General features: G+C 39.3%; 1 protein-coding gene across 1 annotated transcript; it reads right to left on the bottom strand.

Moving 5' to 3' along the window:
• Positions 1–957: 957 nt before the first annotated feature.
• thbs3a (thrombospondin 3a) lies at positions 958–17,008 on the bottom strand. The gene is made up of 23 exons (XM_086154678.1): positions 16,731–17,008; positions 15,587–15,793; positions 14,617–14,870; positions 13,120–13,222; positions 12,566–12,592; positions 12,410–12,492; positions 12,257–12,308; positions 12,032–12,180; positions 11,668–11,880; positions 10,623–10,775; positions 10,431–10,541; positions 9,338–9,445; positions 9,073–9,232; positions 8,557–8,675; positions 7,484–7,536; positions 4,736–4,917; positions 4,424–4,602; positions 3,869–3,917; positions 3,580–3,776; positions 3,168–3,340; positions 1,791–1,930; positions 1,559–1,635; positions 958–1,514 (listed from the first exon to the last, which is right to left on the bottom strand). Exons 1-22 carry the CDS (start codon positions 16,807–16,809, stop codon positions 1,574–1,576), a joined length of 2,853 nt encoding a protein of 950 aa, XP_086010804.1. The 5' UTR covers positions 16,810–17,008; the 3' UTR covers positions 958–1,514; positions 1,559–1,573.
• Between the last annotated feature and the right edge of the window lie 4,546 nt (positions 17,009–21,554).

Raw genomic sequence — 21,554 nt, 5'->3', positions numbered from 1 at the left:
CAGGCTAACTCCAACTTGATTTACAATCAATGGATGCCACCACCTTCTTCACTCTGGCCTGTCTGTTAATCTCAGCTCATGACGGGGAGTGTTGGGTGATCTCCCATTGTTTATTCTTTGCAGTCGGCATTGTTATCACAACAGGTTAAGAAACAAAAGGGCTGCGGAGCCACCTGCAGGTCCAGTATTGAATAAATGGTTGTAGATGGTGCGGTCAGATTGAGCTGCACTATAGCTAGGCGGTGGCTGCTGAGGGAGAAAAGAAGCGACGGCTTGCCACCGTCAGCTCAGATGTCTAAAGAACAGGAGCAGTTGCTTTGCATTGCTATTTATGCAGGTTCACTGTGACAGAACATCGGCAGAGTCTTGACAGGTGGCTAATGGGGCAATCAGGTTAGCTCCATGCGCTAAAGGCTAAACAGTGAATATGCGTAGAGTTTCGTAAACTTCAATATCTCAGTTAGAGGGTAAAAAAAATACAAAACCCCTAGAATCCTAAAATATTAATCGGAACAGAACGTTTCATGTTTGCGGTATAACTTCAGATCATTCTAAAATGCTGATTTTGGAAATAGTTTGTCCTGCTGTGTTTCAGTTCGGCGGTGTGTTACCTCCCAGGGTCGGGCAGGTCTGGGATGCGGTGCACTGTTGTCCTGTCCTCCCCTCCAATATTGCACTCGTCCCGGCCTCCCCGGCCAAGGGGTCGCATCCCCTTTTCAACTGCTGCTGCATCCCTGACCATCCAATTGAATCAAAGGAAGGAGAACCGGCTAGAGGTGAAAAAAATAACAGTGCAACAGTGAAGTAATAGAAACATGTGGCCGTTAACACTCACAACATCAGGGAAAACCCGGAAGCTTTATGATATTGACAAACCAGTGACATTTGTAAAGTTTATAGCCAGATTATTGAATAATCTCATCAGACCAGCAAGGAATCACAGAGATCAATCAAGAGTCCAGTTTGGATAGGTCTTTATTTCCGTGTATGTTTTTAAAATACATACAGACACGTGTAAGGGAATATTCCAACAATTTCCACTTCTCATTCACATCAGGGTCGTGAGAACCTTTATCGCTTTATCTGATGAACGACAGGACCATTCAGTCCCTCAGACTAGAGGTACAAACTACAGAACCACAATCTTTGGTTGGTTGAAACAAACTCTTCGCATGTTACAAAATCCAGTTGCTGGGAGAAATAATCTGTCACCACAAGATGAAAATATCTGACACGGAGAGACGTGCAAACTGAGAACTGATTCAATTTACAGGTATAAGTCACTGCGCTTGGCCAAAGGAAATTAGCTTATTGGCAATCTTTAAAAAAAGTAGTCTGATGTTAGGAAAGAGTGTGTTTAGCCTCTTCTCCTCTGTGTTTTTCCAAATTTTTGTCTTGATACCTGAACTAAGTCTTACTCCTCACTCTTTCACATACACACGCACACACACGAATACATATACATACACACACACACACACACACACACACACACACACACACACACACACACACACACACACACACACACACACACACACACACACACACACACACAGAGTCCACTTGCAGCTTAGACTTGAATGTGCATCAGAACTTGTTTGCGATAAGACTGGAAGTCTTCAGGAACTGTGTCTGAAAGAAAATGAATAAATTCATAATGTAAGACAACAGAATTGATATTGGTTGATGAGATCACTAGGCAATTTCATTTTACCCTTAATATTTAGGATACATTCACTGAGTGAATATAAAATATGTAAACTGCTTTGAGATATCATTGGTCATACCATTACATCTGTAGCGCAGATTGGACCATATAATGTTTTCCTGAGAAAAGCAGAAGACACCGAGCCGACCGCCTCTCATGGAGGTGTCTATCACCACGCCAGAGTCAGCCACCATGTCCATCCCTTCAAAGAGCCGTATTCTGGAGGCAGAAGATTCAGGGACGGAGAACTGTTCCTTAACATGTTCCCCAAACTCTCCCCACAAAATATGTTCCCATGCAAACGCATTCATCCTCAATCGTGTTTCTGTGCATTAATTTATTGCCAAGTTTGGTTCTTTTTCAACAAGTGTGTTCCAAAAGATTATGTTAATAAATGAAAAAAATGTATGTACATTAATAAATCATTAGATTTTTCAAAATCTATTCCCAGAACAATTCTTTTCAAACAGATCCCTTTCCCGATTCCCGATTCAGAGTCTCCTTAATCTATTCCTGCTAACACAAAGCTATCAATGTTCACATAATGCAGCTTGAAGCCTGTTCTATTCTTTTGCACTAAATACATTCAGGAAAATGCTGCTTTTCATCAATCTTTTTGCATATTTTGTCCCATTTCAACTCCTCTGTCGACAACTCCTTTCCCGTCCATTGGGAACTGATGTCAGACGTGTTACTGCTCAAACAAAGATTGAATGTTAGCAAACTGTTTTCTCTTCCCCCAAATTTGTTCCCACATTTAAGTCTCAATACTCTCTTTCTCTCTAAATAGAAGTTCACTAAACCTCCTATTTTCTTTTTATTTACCTTTCCTTTTGTTCTCTCCTTTTGGCAGACTGAACAATATGATCTCAGACTTCTTTTTTAATCTACCCCTGCCTCAAAAAAGAAAGTTTAAGAGAAAATCTTAAAAGAGGTGTGAATCACTTTGAAATCAAGATTATATTTCTAAATAACGAGTTATCTAATGGCTGCAAATCACATCCCTGAGTACCAGAAATGGAGTACTTTCTGTGCCATTGGTCCTGTAAATCACCAGTCGACTGGTTCAAAAAGCAAAACAGTTGTGAAGCCTCAGTAACTTTCTGAGTCTCTGATCTGCATTTCAACGGCTGCCAGGACAACTGCCAGGCTTCTGTCACCATGGACACTGGGACAAAAGAGGATTGGGGACCCAAGGCCACAAAGAGCTTGCAGAGGGGTAAGAATGTAGTAAACAGACCAATAAGAGACACAGCACTGCATCAGATGGTCTACAATGCACCACAAGCAACTGCAGCAACTATACTTCACTTATACTGTGAGTTATCAGAGAATTTATTACATAGTAACACAGTGTAAATTAACATAAGCACTAAATTTTACTACACTGTAAATATCATGACGATGCGCCTGTATCTGCAGGTTAGCCAAACTGAGAGTGGGGTTCAAGTCTCACCTGATGTAGCCCACCTGTGGCCGGTGGCTCAGCTGCCAGCGGTACGAAGTCTTGTCCTTCCAACCGACATTACGTGGGTCCTTCCAAAGAAGAGTCACCTCGCCAGGCGTGTCGCCACTGTGCCATAGGGCGTTCCTCAAGAATTCTCCAGGCCCAGTCTGAGACTTTACTGCCTGAAGGAAGGGCATGAGTTGTTTTTTTTTTTTTTTTACATTTCTCTCCTATATTCCTACTGTCATTTCAGTTTGGTGAGGAGTCAAAACTGTGACCTTGATCCACCCAGTTCTTTACAAGCTGAGGTTTTCCATGAGCAACACCAGATGGCAGCAAAGAGAGGATGATGACCATAGTGAAGATGGGATAGACAGTGCAATTCAGCAATTCAGTATATTACTATAAAGAACATTGGAACCTTGAGCTGGAGTGCGGGTGAGGCCTGGGCCCTGAACGGCAGGTGCTGCCAGTATGTCTGCTCTGTCTGCTTCCACATAACTACGTAGAAGCTGGAGGAGTCCTGGTAGCCGAAGATGAAGCCTGCATAGTCGTCATCCGTCACCGTGTTGACGTGGAACGTCCCCTCGAAATCCACCCCGTTGAATGCAGTGTAGCCTTAAAGGGCAGCAGGGAAAGAGAGCTGGCTGAGTATTTGTTTGTCTGTCAGTGCGTCACGAGCGAATAAAGCTTATTCAAAGAGGACATACCCACGGCAAGCCCTGGATCACTATTCATTGTCTGAACAATCTCCATCCCCTGCAGAGGAAAAGTCACACACAAAGTCAATTTCGAACTGACAGCCCAGTCTGAGAGCAACACTGAATTTATAAGCAAGTACCAATAAAAATCTGATACAGTCGATATCAAACTCTCTTCACTTCCTGGACACCCAGTTTGCACTCAATAAGGACCCTTAGATCTTAAGGTACTTCATGATATCCTTGATATAAAATAACATTTTAAAAATAGATATAATTTACAATGTTTTAATTTCTAAATGAAAAAGTTGACTTTAATGTAATGTTTTTAATAATTTAAACTAATTAAATGTTCCTGAAAGATTGGATTGCATATTTTTGTCTTTTCAGTTGCGTCTTGCTGTAATACAACTTTGGTTCCTCAGGGTGGAGCAGCGAGTCACTGAATGCTGAATAGTTTGCTGATGTCCTCCTTGAATGAAGGTCTGAGAGTCCAGATTGTATCTACGTGGATTTAATATGACATCACAAATCATGCCAACGATGTCACATCATCTTGGTTACCTGATTCAAAACCACCCAGTTTGGGTCAATCTGGGCATCGCCTTCTGGGTCCAGGATGACCGTCTGATAGGCTCTGAAGTCTGTCAGTGTGACCTCGGCGCTCTCGGGACAAACGTCAATGAAATCCATTACTGAATCATTATCGAAGTCGTTCTCGCAGACGTCGCCCACGCCGTTCACTTACATCGGAGAGAAAGAGAGGTAGACAAGTCAGACTGACAAACAGATGAGACGGAGAGATAAAATGATAACACAGACAAGAAAATGAGGCAGAAAGACAAACAGAAGTCAGAAGTCAGAAGTCATTGTTACTGTCAGAGTCTTTTTGGTTGGGATTGACGATGAGTCTGCAGTTGTCGTGGTCATCCAGGACACCATCGTTATCATCGTCATGGTCACAGTCGTCTCCAAGGCCATCATTGTCTGAGTCCAGCTGGGAGCTGTTGGGGATGTCTGGGCAGTTGTCTCTGCTATCCTGAAGACCATCTCCATCCCTGCAGAGATCCATACATACATCTGAGAAAGCTTGTCAAGCTCCGATACTCATATATTTATACAGACATTTAGCAGTTGAAATGAGCATTTATTGATGATATCTCAAATAAAGTTGTGTCTATTTTGTATCCATTGCATCCATCATATTTTGTATCCATTGACATTCCTCCCATCCACAACTAAAATGACTTTTCCCATTCATGAGTTCTGACTTTAGTGTTACCAAGTGGGAATCGACATTCTCAGTATCAAAATTAAACATACATTTCTTCCTCTGCAAAACCTTCCCTTTAACCTTCAATAAGTTCTATGAATAATGTATGAATAAATCATACATGTAAAATTCGCTAGATCAATAATACTTAAAAAATCAAAAATAGTCAGTGATTTCTCCAAACATAGTTAAGGAAAGCAATGATTATTTAGAAAAATATAAAACTAAAATGAATAAAGAAAATTTTTAAAAGGAGAGAAAAAAATATATACATCTATATATAAACATATATGAGAAATTAGAATTATGACTATAAGTAAGGCAGTGATTCTCCACCCTGCTTGTGCCTCTCTACTGTTGAGACTCATGCAGTGCCGAGCTGCAGCAAAAAATGGGAATCATATGATCGCAGGGAAAACAGCATGGGGATATCGGAGCAGCAGTGGGCCCCAGAGATGGTTTCTGTGCCCACCCCTGACAAAATGGTGCTCAGGAATCTGCAAACCACTGAGCCCCTCTGAAATTAATATCTATAAAGAAGTAAACACTGCTAGGATTCCTCAAGGTGGCTAAATCATTCAAATTGTTAGTCTGACAAATCTTGCAACTGACTGGATCCCAAATCTATCAGTTAGTGGCTATTCCAGAGGCTGTTAAATAAACTTGCCCCGGCATCTTGGGCCCTAGAGCAGATCCTTTCAGCCACTTTCTTTATGGGCATCTGACAAACAAGAGAATAGCAAGAGACTGAAGTGATGAATAATAAAGTTAAGGAGTGAACAACTGACAGAACTATTTAGTAACCTTTGCTCATCCTAAGAAAACAAAGGACAAAGTTTAAAAGCAGGGGCAACATCACATTGCTGAATACATGACAAAGGCAGAAGTTCTTATTGGACATTTACAGCTATGTTATGAGAATGTCTGCACGCAAGACCCTAACTTTGCCACTGCTCAACCCTGCAACCAGGGAAGATGTCGCTCATAACTGTTTACAAAGGCAGCAGACAAGCTGATTCAAGCTGCTGACACATGAAACCACCTGAGATCCAGAGATTAAAAACATCAACAACGAAAAACAGCACATCAACAAAACTGTGCTGGCCTGCACAGGCAATGTGTTTGGACAAGAATTCATTTGTTTATAAAAACTACATTTTTCTGTTAGTTGTGTTTCTAGCCAACAAGAGCACAGTCATGGGGAAAGGACTTGGAGGTTCAACTTATTGTCAACACATGGTTGGTTCCCCTCTACACCATAAAATTAAAATGTTTTACCTGTAACAAACTCTATTATTGAATATTGCACAGACTACAGTGTACCCCTCACTTTCTAAACTCCAGATTTATCAACTTTTTAAGTATAAAAAAAATAGTGGTAGTAGTAGTAATAATAGTAGGGCCCTACTATCATGGTATTTGAGAGTCTCCCTTCATATTTAGGAATAGGAAAATATCCCCAAGGAGCTTAGTTAAATTTTCCAGTCTTATTTCTCCCGAATATATGGATGGAGTAGCTCTTATTATCAGTGGGACTATTAACCTTAATGGGTAAACTTCTTCAAGAATGATGCTGCATTCTGTTCTTGTGGAACAAAGAAAAAAAGTTCATTTAAACTGTGGAACACAAAAACAATCAAGGTTTTTCCAATGGAACACTTCAGTGCCACATTGAAGAGAAATATTTGGCAATCTGTCCTGAGTTACCATCTTGGTAATCGTACAGAGTTACTGCAGGAAAGGCAACCACATTTGTCTTCACTAATAATTCATAGGAAAGACATTTCTTCTCTTTCCCCCATGCAAACTATGTTTGCACGTTGTATGTACTGTATGTATGTATATGCAATTCATGTCATGTATCTTCTAATGTGTTTTCAAATTTGTCTAAATCTAGCTAAATATGGTTTGTTTTTCACTTATGTAAGAATAATAAAATATTCAAACCAGAAAAATTAAAAATAACTTCACATACTTTTGTGCATTAGGGTTAGTTTGGAAATGACGCTGCTTTCAACATCGCAGCTGTTATGTATCTGTCAAGGGACAGAGCCATAGGACTTGAAAATTCAGGTGAAAAAAATTTTAAAAAAAGTCTGTTGTAGTCCAGTAAACAGACATGACACCACCTTTACTCTTTTCATCTGTTGTTGCTCTTTTTGACTCACCTATGTTGTGTGTGTGTGTGTGTGTGTTTGTGTGTCTGTGTATATTGCTCCAGATCCTAAATAACAGAAAATCCTTGTTTTAATGTATTTTTCTATGTGGTCCTATAAATGTAATTCCTTTGTGTGTATGAGTATGCCTCGGTGTGTGTGTGTGCGTGCACAAGAGTTTGTTGTAAGACATACGTGTCCTGGTTGGTGTCACAAACATCTCCTACAAGGTCATTATCGATGTCAGTCTGAAAAAAGGAAAAGAGGAGACATTCAGGAAAAAGCAGCTAGTTTTCTCAGAGGTGAGTGTGTGTAACTGAGTATTCCTAATTCTCTGGGGATACGAATCCATAGAGGACAAAAATCCACTGCGAACTTCGGACTTTAGGTGTATCTTTTTTGACTAATTTAACTGTAGCCCCATATTTAGGTATCACAGCTGTTAATCATCAAGTCCCTGTGTGACTTTTAAAGCATTTATCTGGCATTCAGGTGGAAAAGTGGTTAATCAAGATCTCACAACACATAGGAAAAAGCAGAATCAGTAATGCATAAGCTTTTATATTAGAAGCACAAAAGTTAGTATGCAAGGGCAGTTATTCTAAATAGATTTTTCTAAAACTTGCTATTGTTGTTTACAGTACTTTATCAGTTTGTGACTTTAAAAAAATCACAAACTCCACTACAAGCCTGGTTATTTGACTGAAACCTATGTTTTGGTGTATACGATAACCACATGTTTTTAAGGCATGTTATAAACTTGTATTTATTAGTCAACATTCCTCAGTTAACAGCTGTGAACCTGACCGAGTGAGGTATTACTCAATGGAAAAGTTATGAGGGACTCTACTGAGCTGTGGCACACTAGAGAGGCTGCTTGGGAGAAGTTTTAGCAAACTCAAATCAAATGAGTGTCAGTAGATAATTTTGACAATTAGTTACATTTACTTTGCTCAGTGAGTTTTTCAGTAGCTTTCACTTCTCACACAGGAAGGGTTCATGAGTGATTAATCTAGAGGCTGCAAAATGGGGAGCACATTAACTCAAGATCGCCAGTTAACACCTGTGACTAGAATATTAGTAATTAGTCAAAAGATTTAGTTTTGCTTTCAGTTCTTCGATTTTGCATTTGTGCTTATGGCTTTTCATTCTGTGGCTTGATTGAAATCACACTCATTCTTTGGACTGTAACTTTGGCTTGTGTGTGTGTGTGTGTGTTTGTGTATGTCTGTGTCTGTGTGTTTGTGTGTGTGTGTGTGTGTGTGTACCTGCATGGGGTTGCTGAGTTCAGGACAACTGTCACAGGCGTCTCCAACTCCATCTCTGTCTCGATCTGTCTGCATCGGGTTGGGAACCTTCGGACAGTTATCCAGGACATTTGGAATTCCTGAACACATATATACACACACACATTGTCGGACATTAATGAAGGTAAATTTGAGCTTCAGATTAGAAGTTGATCTACAGGCCATCTTTCATAACTAAGAAGATAATTTTGGTGGAATAACATCAAAACAAACCCATCTATTTCATGCTATAAAGATTTATTTACTAAAGCACAATTTGTTTCCCTAAACATAAATATAATTATTTATCTAAATCCCTTCTTTATAGTACTGCAGATTACTGACAAAGTTCATATAGACCAACATGGTCTTAACGGCTCAATGGTTAAAAGTATGTAAATTTACATTTTTTCAATTATCATATAGATAAAGTCAGGTGACATATTTGAAAATATTTAAAACTGATCTGTAAAGTTTACCAAAAACACTGTTTCCTACCATCCCCATCAATATCCTGGTCACATGCATCCCCCTGGCCATTGTTGTCAGTGTCTTTCTGGTTACTGTTGGGGACGTTTGGACAGTTATCGCAAGCATCTCCAAACGAGTCACTGTCAGAGTTTTGCTGGTCTTTGTTGGCAACCAAACGGCAATTATCCTGCACAATGGAAGATAACATAATCCAAGAGATGAATACATCTAACATAGCGAAAAAACTCATGCAAAAAGAGATACACCCACAAATCAACAAACACAGACACACCTCCACGTTTTTGATACCATCTCCATCTGCATCTTCATCACACTGATCTCCAATCCCATCATTGTCCGCGTCCTCCTGACCCGAGTTTGGAGTGAAGACGCAGTTGTCCTGTTGGATCCAGACAAACAATGGCCAACAGCCAATGGACAATGGTGAAAAAAACTGAGTTTGATCTGTTACTGTAAACCTCTGCAAAGGATCAAATTCAGTTTTGGGGATATATCAAATATTATTTAACCATCTGTATTTCTAGCACTGGCCTGTGTTAGGGGGTAGTGTGCTTATAAATAAGAGTAACATCTACAAACTATGGTATTTTTGCAGGCAGCATATATCTTTGTTACAGTCCTTCTTATAACGGTATGAGTAATTCTTAGAAGAAATTTTGAGAATTTTTTGGTTATTCTTATACATGTTGTAACAAGGTGTAAATTATGTGTCAGAGTGACAGTGTGCAAAAACTTTGAAAGAAAATGATTAGAATCGAAACAGATTTGTAAACAACTATGAAATACATAAAAACAGAAAACAAGAAAGGTACAAATAAGTGTCCCTGCTGGATTTTTTACTAAAGACGGTGAGGAGGTTCTGTGCTTCATCAATCAAATTCTTCAAGCTTGATTTACACTTTGTTGGTGTAGCAATCACTTATCAATAGTATGACTTTAACACCACTGTTTTGGGGATGTCTCCATACTTTTAACAATGACCAAAAGTGGCACAGATTTTTTTAAATTGAACGGCAGAATTATTGCTCATGAGCTCATTGTATGAATGAAAAACTTAAATTGGACTAATTGGTTCTGCAAGCTTTAAAGATCTACATTTTCTAGAATCTGCAGACCTGTAATGTCACTTTCCTTACATACATTTAAATCTGAAACAGGTTTCGAATTAACCAAATAAGTTACTAAAGAGACAGCGTATGGAAAACATATGTTACAATTTTTAGCTTGCCAATAATGACTCAGAATGAATAAACATAGTGGCAAATATTGTTATAATGATAACATTGATGAAACTGTTTGTGAGGCATCTTAATGGTAGTAATATGAAAATATTTTGACGTGATAACTATGAAGTCATATCTCACCTGCTTGCAGTGTTTGTGATTGTCTATGCAAGGCAATGAGCGGTCTGGGTAACCATCAATGTCTGTGTCCACACCACATGTGTTTCCATTACCAGCCCAACCAACGTTACACTGTAACCCAAACACACATACACAGACATATGAAGCACAGCCATGGACATCTAGCAGCCAAACGGCATGTCATTGACTCACCCGACACAAAACCTCTCCGTTCCTCTCCATGGTGCAGTGGGCATTGGTGTCACAGGGATTAAAAGTTAATGCAGCACATGACTTCCTGGGAAAGCATCCTGCAGTCTGGTTACCTAGGAAACCAGGTTTGCACCCACCACACTTGAAAGACCCCTAGGGGATAGATCAGTTTGCAGCTTAAATATTCATTTTAGCAATTTTCCAGAAAAAGAAAGAGAACAATATGAGGAAAAAACTTTCAAGATGGCTACATGAAAATCTCCAAGATGGCTTTATTTTCTTCTTGTTAACTATATAGCAAGCTTTTTATCATCTTTTTCACACAATAAATTGACCTAAGCGTTATATCTGAGGCAAAGGGCTCCAGAGCTTTCCACTGACAATCTCTTATTATACTTATTGTCAACCAGTTCCTAATTTAACATTTTCAGGTCTTGAGAGAAATGATCTTTTTAGAATATTATTCACATGGGTGCTTGTCATTATGCCAGGGTTAATGGTTAGCTTTAAGGTAAGTGATTCTCTGTTTCCTACACATGAAAATAGGCTCCAGGCAACTTGGGAGAAAATTGAGTGTTTATGTTAGGAAACTGTGGGATTACTGCAGAAGACTACTGTTGGGTTTAGAGCATCATGATTAGAATGTTGATAAATAACTTCTTGACACACTCCTGCAATGATAATTGTCCTCTTGCCTGCTTTAAGCAACAGCAATTTGAATGTCTCGCAGAGAACAGCCATGCTTGAATTGAAAGTCTGTCCTCGATGTTCGGAGATTTCATTTATCACACTCAGCCCTCAATTGCTCTGAGACGGAGGTATTTTCAGTGTTCTAAGAACATTCCTTCATTCTTTTGGCAAAAACTATATTATGAACAAACAAAATCATTTACTTATCACACTTCTCTGTATTTACATCACCTCTCAACTCTTTGTAAATGAATAAATATTAACTGACTCTCTGCAGCTGGTAATCGAGGAAGTGATATTGATATCACTTATCAGGATCCAAACACCATGGGAAGTGAACCCAATGGGAACTCACCACTGTGTTGATGCAGACTGAATTTGAAACACAGGCATCAGGAAGATCAATGCACTCATCAACATCCACACACTCCTGTTTGTGTGTCTTGGCATAATCCAGACCGATTCCTGCCAGCGGCGGACCCCAAAAACCCGGAGGACACGGTTGACAGCTGAACCCCCCAACTGTGTTGAGGCAGGCATCAGGAGAGAAACATGGCTGCAGCTCACACTGAGACCAGACAGGAAGTTTGTATTAGAAGTTAGCATTCTCAGAGTCAAACTGTCACTGATATTTTTTTACCACAAGTTGCACAATGTCTTTCTGTGGATACATAAAAGATTTTTCTGTACTGTATGTACATGGCAGACAAAGGTGTCACCTCATTGATATCATGGCAATGTGTCCCATTGCCAGTAGTTCCAGGTGGGCAGGGTCCACAGATGTAGCCTGGGAACTGCAGGCTGTCTGAGCAGGTCACTCCCCTGTAGCAAGGGTTTGGAGAGCAGCGGGATCGTGGCTCATGGAAGCCTAAGGGATGGTTGGAGAGATGCATATTTTTCAATTGTCTTCTAAGAATTTGTCAGATACTGGAAAGCTGACTCACCGCAGACTTGACACTCGAGTATAGTGTTTCTGATCAGAGACATTTCCTTCACCTGCAGAGACAGAGATATGAGGCTGTTGTCGACCTGCCAGTGTGTCTCATCATCCATCTGTCAACAGTCCTTTTCCTTTCTTCTCTTTCATTTTGTCTCACCTGTTCACGAATGTCCTGCCGCAGTTCTCCCAAAATCTGGTTGAAAATGATCAGCTGACCAATCAGAGCCTTGGTGTGATCACCTGACATGGCAATGTTTACATTCACTGATCCGAGAGCATTTAATGTTATTTGTTATTGTTTTCTGATACTCACCCAAGATGGAATTGACATCGCCACCAACTAAAAACCACAAAAACGCAAAGTTCAGTGTGTTGTTTTCCCATTCTTATTTGATTATTTGATTACGTTAATACAATTGTTTGTTAGAGACAGATAGACAGAATCCCATCAAAGGTTATCCATAAAAAACTAAAAAGAACTATAACAGCTTATTTCATATTGATGATGATTTAGAATTTGCCTGAATGTGATTTTAAAAAAGTAAATTAGGTATCAATGGTGTCCTTCAAACAAAAACAGCTCTCAAAAATAGAAACCTTAATTTAAACAAATATAAAAACAGGAAATCTAATTGATCTAACATTTACATGAGCTTGCATTTTTAAGATATTAGTTTCCAAAAATATCCCTAAAATTGGTGGGTCTAACCTGCTCAATTTTCTATTATTTTATGCCCGTTGATTTCAAACTACTTTGCAACTTCTTACTTACAAATACTTAAACAATAACTAAACAACTGACAAAAAGACTAGCCAAATTAAATGGCAACATAACTCAAAAATTGGTCAGTGATGGGGGTTCCAAACCTGAGTTATAAGATGAGGAGTCTCCTTGAAAGGGGCAGTCTGTCAGAGATCCAGCCTTTGCAACGCTGCCTCCCAGAGCCAGTCGGAGGGAGTCTACCGCACCCTGAAGTTTGAAGCATTTCAAGAGCGCCTCAGTTTGATCCTCGATGAAACTTGAACATGAGTCAACGGGCGTTAGACGTCCAGCCTGATCTACTATTATGTCTCCAGCATGCTGAATTTGAATGCTTTTATTGTTTGTTCTTCCCCGTTATTTTTGATGACAGACTGTGACTCCTGCCTCAATGCTCCATTTCCCTTATGAGGGGCCTCACTGTATGTGGGTAAGGAGATTTAGCTACCATATTGAGACGTATTAATCACCTTTCATTGCTCTCTGGAAAAACTTCTGACACTGACTTATGTAATTCAGGCTGTTTTTTTCTGGAATGTTGTGCTACTGGAAGTGTTTCAGTCTATTCAGAGTGAAGTCCATAAAGAACAAAAGACTGGAAATTAGATACATGATGTAATAAACCCAGAAAACATTTCTGTTTTTGAAGAGTTCTTTTAAGTAAATAAAATTCCATAAATGAAGTCTAGATTTTATACAGTTCACTATTCTTTTCTGAAACCACTGAACATTAGGGTCAACAATATGTAGCATTTTGTCTTGTAAATTTTAAGGTAATCAATAAGCACATCATACATATTGACATCTATAGACCTGTGAGGCCCAAGTTTGCTTCTTAAACAACTCATCAAGCACTTTTGCAGTAGTTTTGGAGGTAGTTTCATTCTGCTTCAAGAGGCGTCTGCCTTTAGAGAATATTGTTTCCATGAAGGGGTGTAATTGGTCTGCAACGATGTTTATATAGGTGGTGCATGTCAAAGTGACATCTACATGAATGGCAGTAGCCAACATTTCCCAGCAGTACAGAATTCAAAGCACAACACGTCCACTGCCAGCTTTCCATTGTACATCCTGGAGATGTCTTCCCCAGGAAAAGGAGACACACACACACACACACACACACACACACACACATTCACCTTCCTCCATTACTCTGGGGTCCAGATCTGATGCAAACTGCAGGCACCACAAACTGCAAGTGACTGCCATTCCTGATATCTTTCTCTAAGAACAATGAACTTTTTCAACAGTTTGAGCAACAGTAGCGCTTCTGTTGGATCAGACAGTACAAGCCAGCCTTCACTCCACATGTGTATCAGAAAACCTTGGGCTCCTGTGGCACCGCTGCCAGCTCATTCTTGTCAGTTTTCCTGCTTCCAACATGTCAACAAAATGTTCACTTGCTGTCAAATGTATTCCAACCCACTAATAGGTGCCAGTGTATGGAGCCTCTCTACTGTTGCCATTTAACGCCACTCTACAAGTAGTAACTTTGTTTAAACACATATTCCTGTAACAGTGTTAACTATAAAAATTGCTTAATGTTAACCTATAGGAAATAATGACAACAAAACACCTGGCAAAATGGTGGTGATGGCACTCACCTGGACACGGGAATAGGCCTTCTGTCCATGACGAATCTCCACCATGTCAGCCTCTCTGGGGAGGGGTACCAGCGGCGGCAGCCCCTGGCTTGAGTCCACCAGACGGCAGTTGACATAGAGCTCGGCAGTCATGGTGTTGCGTTGGAGGCCTCCCAGTCGCAGGATGATGGAGTGGCTGCGACCATCAGCCAGGTTGGCATTCTGCAAGTTTGCAGTGTGAACCTTCCCGTCTGCACGGACATATCGAACCAGCACTAGAGGAGAAGTGATTGATTATTTAGACAAGCAGGTATTACTCATGTGACAAATCCAATTGGAACTACCTGATACAGGAATCTGGAATTATTGATAGTTAAAACAACCGTGAGACATCTATTCCCGATTCACTATTTTGTGCCTCAAAGATAAAGGAAAAATATTTTAATCTAAAACAAATCAATTAAAAGGCTTTGAGTGCTTCATGTAAACACAACACTGATATCAGTGAGTGCCTGAATGAGCAATAATACAGTAACTACTGGCAGGGATGAGACATCCCCTAACCATTTAACCACACTGACTGATGCTGTATCACTGTTCTGAACTGTAAAAATCTATTAAGTACACACATCATTCAGAAATGACTATGTGGGATTTTTTGTTATTAAATATTCAATGAAATAAGAGCTATTTTATTCTTGGTAGTCTTTGTCCAACTGAGTATGTTTCAAAATCTGATGGTCCATTACTTTTTTTTGCCACATTACCTTGACTGCTGGGAAATGAGGACTCATAGCAAGCGTTTTCTGATTTTTTTTTTTTTTTTTTTAAACACAATGATATGTTTGAAGGGAAAATCAGTGACACTTCAGCACTGCATTCGGATAGAACTGAAACATGACCGCTAGAGGCCAAAAGATCTTACATGCAGATGTTGATGGCGACCTGAAGTCCATGACTCAATAAAGTTGTGAGAATTTGCACGCTTCACCTTTATTAATCTTCCCCATGACTGCAATCTCCAAGTACTTCCTGTTGTCCTGCTTGCTGTAGACTCCCATCAAGACGCCACCCAGTTTTGTTGGCAAGCGGAAGGTAGACACCACATAGATATCACTGAGCGCGCTCAGACTGCCCGACAGCTTTTCCACTGCCGCCATGCTTTGCTTGGCATCCTGAAGACTCAAGATGTCGATAACTGAGGATGAAGAAGGAGACTTGTTTCATTATAGATGATCTACAACCGGAGTCATAGAGTGATATGATGACAAACTGTAACCATCAATATAAGTCCTCATGGTGAGAGACTATCACCACAGCAACCATTCTGGATGCTGGCTGGCAAGTACACAGGTTATATCTTCAGATGTCAACAAACTTTTGACGTGCCTGCAGTTCTGAACAGTGGAACATCATGTATGTGCATGTAAAACACACTTAAGAAGTCTTTTATTGTGAAAGTCCAGTACAGAGAATGATGAACATGAGCATCCAGCATCCAGAAGGGTTTCTTGTGAAAGCTTAAACTGGACTACCAACTACTGATCGGGGAGAACAGCACCTCTATCGAATGATAACAGAAATGTTTTTTGTCCCCTCAACAGTCAAAAAAAGGTGAAAAAGTATTCTTGTGGTTTTATGTTTCTAATAGAAAATGATTTTTCAAGCACAATAAATCTCCCAATCTGGGTTCTGCATCCCAGGGGTCGAATCGACCGGATGTTCTGCGCCTTTATGGAAATGTAACCATCAAGATTCGGAGGAGGGAGAATTCGAAAGTGTTTTTGTGCAAGCATGCAGTTCGTACGATGTTAGTAAAGAAATGTCTTCTTTTTTTAATACATTAATAAAGTTTACCAATGTAAAAGCTGACCCTCTACCTCCCTCAAAGAAAAAAAATATATAAATAACACACAAAACGTATTCAAATTGTCACAGATGGGTTAATCCCAAAGAAAGAAAAGAAGATGTATCAATAAAAAGGAAAGTCTCGTTCTATTTATGTTATTCGGACATCTATTGATTGATTGGCTGATTATTGATCAGGTGACCGTTACTCCGGAACATTTTCGCGCTCCCGAACATTCGTTGATTTTCTCACAGAAACAGAACTACTTGAATATCTATTTTCTTACCCTGGACGTCGGGAACCGTCGCTGCAAGCCGAACACACAGGACGGACATCAGGGCAGGTACGAGGAATCCCGGACTCATGTCTGGAGCCGCGGAGGAGCAGCAGCACAGTGAAGAACCTCAGCTGACTGGATCCTGGTGGGGAACTCCTGCCGGCGTGGACGAGGGGAGGTGGGAGAAAGGACTCCTTGGAGTTGGACCCGCGGTGACACACCGGAGGGAGGACGGACAGACAGACAGAACGGACGGACAAACTTCAAGAGCGCAGCTGGAAACTGACGCCGGAGCGCGCAACCGGAAAAGCGCACGACTGGAGCGAGAAGTGAAGTGATGAGAGACTGAGGCGCCCCTGAGTGCTCCAGGAGACAACTCCTGGGGCCTCAGGAGCTCTTTCTCTCCTGATTTTGGAGTCATTCATTTTTATTTTAACAGTTTGATTTGTTTTAAACTCTTAATTTATGTCTTATACATCTGACTACCCCACCACCACCGCCACCATATATATATATACACTGTGCAGACATACACACACATACACACTCACACATATATATATATATATATACTGCTCAAAAAAATAAAGGGAACACTTGAACAACACAATGTAACTCCAAGTCAATCACACTTCTGTGAAATCATAGTGTCCACTCAGGAAGCAACACAGATTCATTTTGACTTGTTTTAAGGACATTACATCAAAGTTGGATCAGCCTGGAGTTTGTTTTTACACTTTAATTTTGAGTGTGATTCTTATCCAGACCTCCATGGGTTGATACAATTGATTTCCATTGATCATTTTTGTGTGATTTTGTTGTCAGCACATTCAACTGTGTAAAGAGCAAAGTATTTCATAAGAATATTTCATTCATTTAGATCTAGGATGTGTTTAAGTGTTCCCTTTATTTTTCTTGAGCAGTGTATATATATATATATATATATATCTTCGTGTCCTTTTGGCTTTTCCCTTCAGGGGTTGCCACAGCACACCAACCTTCTCCATCTAATTCTCTGTATCCTCCTCTTTCACACCAACTAACTTCATATCCTCTCTCACTACTTCTTTCAATCTTCTCTTTGGTCTTCCTCGAGACCTCCTGCCTGGCAGCTCCAATTCCAGTATATATATATATATATACACAGAATATATTTACCAATATGTTCACTATCCCTCCTTGTCAATGACTGAACCATCTCAGTCTGGCTTCTCTGACCTTCTCTCTCTCTCTCTAACGCCTAACGCGCCGTCCCTCTGATGGACTCATTCCTGATCCTATCAATCCTTCTCACTCCTAAAGAGAACCTTAACATCTTCACCACTGCAACTTCTAGCTCTGCCTCCTGTCTTTTCGTCATCGTCACTGTTTTACATATATATATATAAATGTATGTATGTCGGTATGCTTGGGGGCCTATCAATCAGATTTAAAAGAAATAAGGGACATAATTATTCAAACTGTTAAAATAAAATAAAATAAGCAGGAAAAAATATTGTCTGCCTTGTTCCTGTAACTCATTCAAAGATTCGTTGTGTTCACTGTCAAGTGCACTATAAGTGTTACTTTGCTGTCCACAGTGAAGCCTGATAGTTTGAATGGGTGTTAGAAGGAGATACATTGGTTGATCTGTAGGGACAAAACAATAAATAATAAACAAAAGGATAATAAGTGCAGTGCAAATTAAGAAAGTGCAAATAGAAATATAAGCAGTAAGATTCAGTACTGGATGTACAAGTTGAGAGTACAGTTTGAAATGTACAATTTGGTGTAAAATCACAAAGTGCAAGCTGAATTTAAAGTTATGTAACAGATAACCTGGTTAAACTCATTAAGTGATTGCACACTTTAGTAAAACTTTATTTTCATTGCACATGTCACAGGTATAGAGCAATGAAATAGATTTCAGTGTTCAACCTGTCCAAGAAACATAAAAAGACAGTGATATAATAGGGGCATTGAATGAAAACTAAGGTGAAAAACTGGGGGTGCACTGTGGTATTAGTAAAAAAAAAAACTCAGCACATAAGACCCATGATAAAAAGACATTACAACAGTACTCAAAGACTTGCACATGTTGGAGGGGGGATGTTGGGGAGGGAAGGTGTCGCAGCGCAGACACTGGAGGCCATACATGCAGCCAAACAGTCGTGTCGCACCGACCCACCGCATGCTGCTCTGCAACGAGGGAAAGGAGGGCGGGGGGTGGGAACCAAGAAGGCGTTAAGTTGACTGTGTACGTTTATGTATAAGCCTGTGGACTTCATCTCCACTCAGTCCCACCCATTTGTCTCTACTGCCTGATAACTGACGACACAGACACAGCCGTTGCCACGGAGACAACTTCAGAGTTCTGATACAAAAACGAAGTTTGCAGGTGGAAAGGGTTGGGGGTGTGGGTGATAGGGGGAGTATCTTGTCTGCATAGCATCCAGGAGAGCAGAAATTCAAGCCTTCCAATGCTAGCTGTGGGGGCTGATGAAGATGTCCATTGTTTTGCGTAAAGGCAGACACTGTAATATTCTATCTGCCTTAAGTCTCTGTGGGTCACCCTGTAGCTCTGATTCAGTCGCCAGAATTTGGTGGCCAATTCCCACCGAGCTGAGCTGACAACCGCTCCCAAGTTTACATCCATTCTTGCAAAGAGCTCCTTCTATGACATTGCTCGCCTATCTAATTGGAGGATTTAATTGAACTTTGTATGAGAAAGGGCCACAAACAGGTGTGTGTATGAGGGCGATCTGTTTTGTTTATTTTGGATGTAGCAGCAGGCCATTCATAAGACTGCCTCCCTCTTATCCATTTTCTTAATTTACTCAAAACTTTACTATATGTAAGCAACTGGTCTGAGTGGGTATCGCACATACTTTGTGGATTTTCAGGGAGAAACTAAGCTGTGTTATGATGTGGTTATGATGCATATAAAGTCTAACTGCCCCTCTGATAATGAGTGTGATACACTTGCACGTTTATAATCACAAGTTGAACTGAATGCATTACACCAAGCATAATATGCGGCAGATAGCAACATGATCATAAAAATATAGTTAACACATAACGGTCAACACTGCGCACAAGCGGCAGAGCTTATGATGGGTGGGGTTTAGCCATCAAAATCAAATCACATTTGTTTGAATGATTTTACAGACACCACTCATGGTGAGTTAAGAAACATTCATACATTTTAATTTCCAAAATTATGTAAAATATCATTTATCTCACAAAAAAATGAGATTCTTCAAAATTTAGCGAGGAATTTTGAGAAACAAGAATTAATAACTAAAAACTCAATGTCCAACAAATAAAAATTAAAGTAAGACAGAAGTGGTATCAAAATAGTGTCTTAATAGGGAACGTTGCAAGAAATTACATCCCACCAACAAATAAAATCTATTCAATCTAAAATATAGTAACAAAATATCAATGAGGAATTTAAAAATGAGCAAAAATGTAACAAAAAAATTAATTGGATGCAAAATGTTCAACTACAGCTTAGAAAGCAAGAGAATGTACACACTAATGATTCTGTATTTGATTTCTTTAGTTTAATTGAAGAATTCAAAGGGATCAAATCCTCTTCACATATCTGAAGCGTTAAGGTTTCTATCTGCCGTAGTTAAAAAAAAAAAAAACAGCACAGGAAAACTGTGCAGGTTTTCCCATCTCAAGTTATCAGAAACAAACAGTCCTGGACAAACAGCAACAGTGAACCAGGCATAGGAATGGTGTGGAGCATCCAGACAACCTTCAGAATTAAATTAAAAATAAATATACTTTTAAAATTATAGTATGAGTCTTGAGGTCATAATTAACACACTTGTTTCTAATTATTTGCATATCAATTCGATTTTCTGGTCAAGACCGTTGACTTGTAGTAATAATATATACACACACACACACACACACACACATCTATATATCTATATCTATATATATATAGATATAGATATATCTATATATATATATATATGTACATAGATAGATATATGATATATATATAGAGAGAGAATATATGTATACATATTTAGACTGAAATACAAGAATATATATGGAATTTAGTTAGTCTAAATTTAACAGCTTTTTGTTCCGCTTTTACTGAAATTTCTGAAACTTGAAATTAGACATGTTTTGAATGAGTCAATATGGAAGGACTCATAAAATCCACTCTGCTTGTTCTGGGGCTCAGTTTGATGCAGTGAGTGTGCAGCCAAACCAGGAATCAGTGTGAGAACATAGTGACTGGCTCTGATGATCAGTTTATTATCAATCAATAATTACTGTATCTCTATCTCCCTCTTCAAAATCATGCCAAGTTTTTTTATTTTTCCCGATTTGACTGGAAAATGTTAATGATCTAGTTTTCCCTAAGCTGTCCTTAATATATTTCTATAAAATTCACAGAGCTTTACACCACTTGAAAAAATACCATCAGCAAGTTGACAAGTTGACTTAAAAATGCAAGGAAATCGCAAAATATCTGAGTTAAAAAAGAAAGAGGAAGATAGAAACACATTTTTACTACAGAATGATGTGTAGTTTTCGAGTTGCATATTTAAGGACAGCAGCCTTTTTCACATCTATAGAATTTGAGGGTTTTCGTTTGATTTTCTGGTAAACTATGACTTATTTAAATCTTTTATCTATGACTTTGTGAATGTGCTTACTTTCTCAAGAAAAAACAATTTTCATTTAAATAGTTTACTGTCATATCTTTTGCGCTTGTGAGTTTGAACCAATTAAATATTTTTAAGGGTTTAAGCTGCTGAGTTAAATTTTTATTTAGTTTAATTCATGAAGTACTTTGGAAGGAAAACCTACATAATGAGTAATTAA

The sequence above is a fragment of the Fistularia commersonii genome, chromosome 11 (genome assembly GCF_037954325.1).
Source record: "Fistularia commersonii isolate RoL2024-O1a breed Wild chromosome 11, RoL_Fcom_v1.0, whole genome shotgun sequence".
In the NCBI taxonomy this organism is placed as follows: domain Eukaryota; kingdom Metazoa; phylum Chordata; class Actinopteri; order Syngnathiformes; family Fistulariidae; genus Fistularia; species Fistularia commersonii.
The sequence above is the reverse complement of the archived record's forward strand: the minus strand, read 5'-3'. Positions and strand labels throughout refer to the sequence as shown.

Bases quoted from the DNA above. Each gene is read 5' to 3' on its own strand.
- thbs3a (XM_086154678.1), bottom strand. From the start codon at position 16,809: ATGAGTCCGGGATTCCTCGTACCTGCCCTGATGTCCGTCCTGTGTGTT. The intron at 10,542-10,622 runs GTGAGTCAATGA...TTTGGGTTACAG, and splicing joins ACGGAGAGGTTTTGTGTCGG to TGTAACGTTGGTTGGGCTGG. The intron at 9,446-10,430 runs GTGAGATATGAC...TGGATCCAACAG, and splicing joins ATCACAAACACTGCAAGCAG to GACAACTGCGTCTTCACTCC.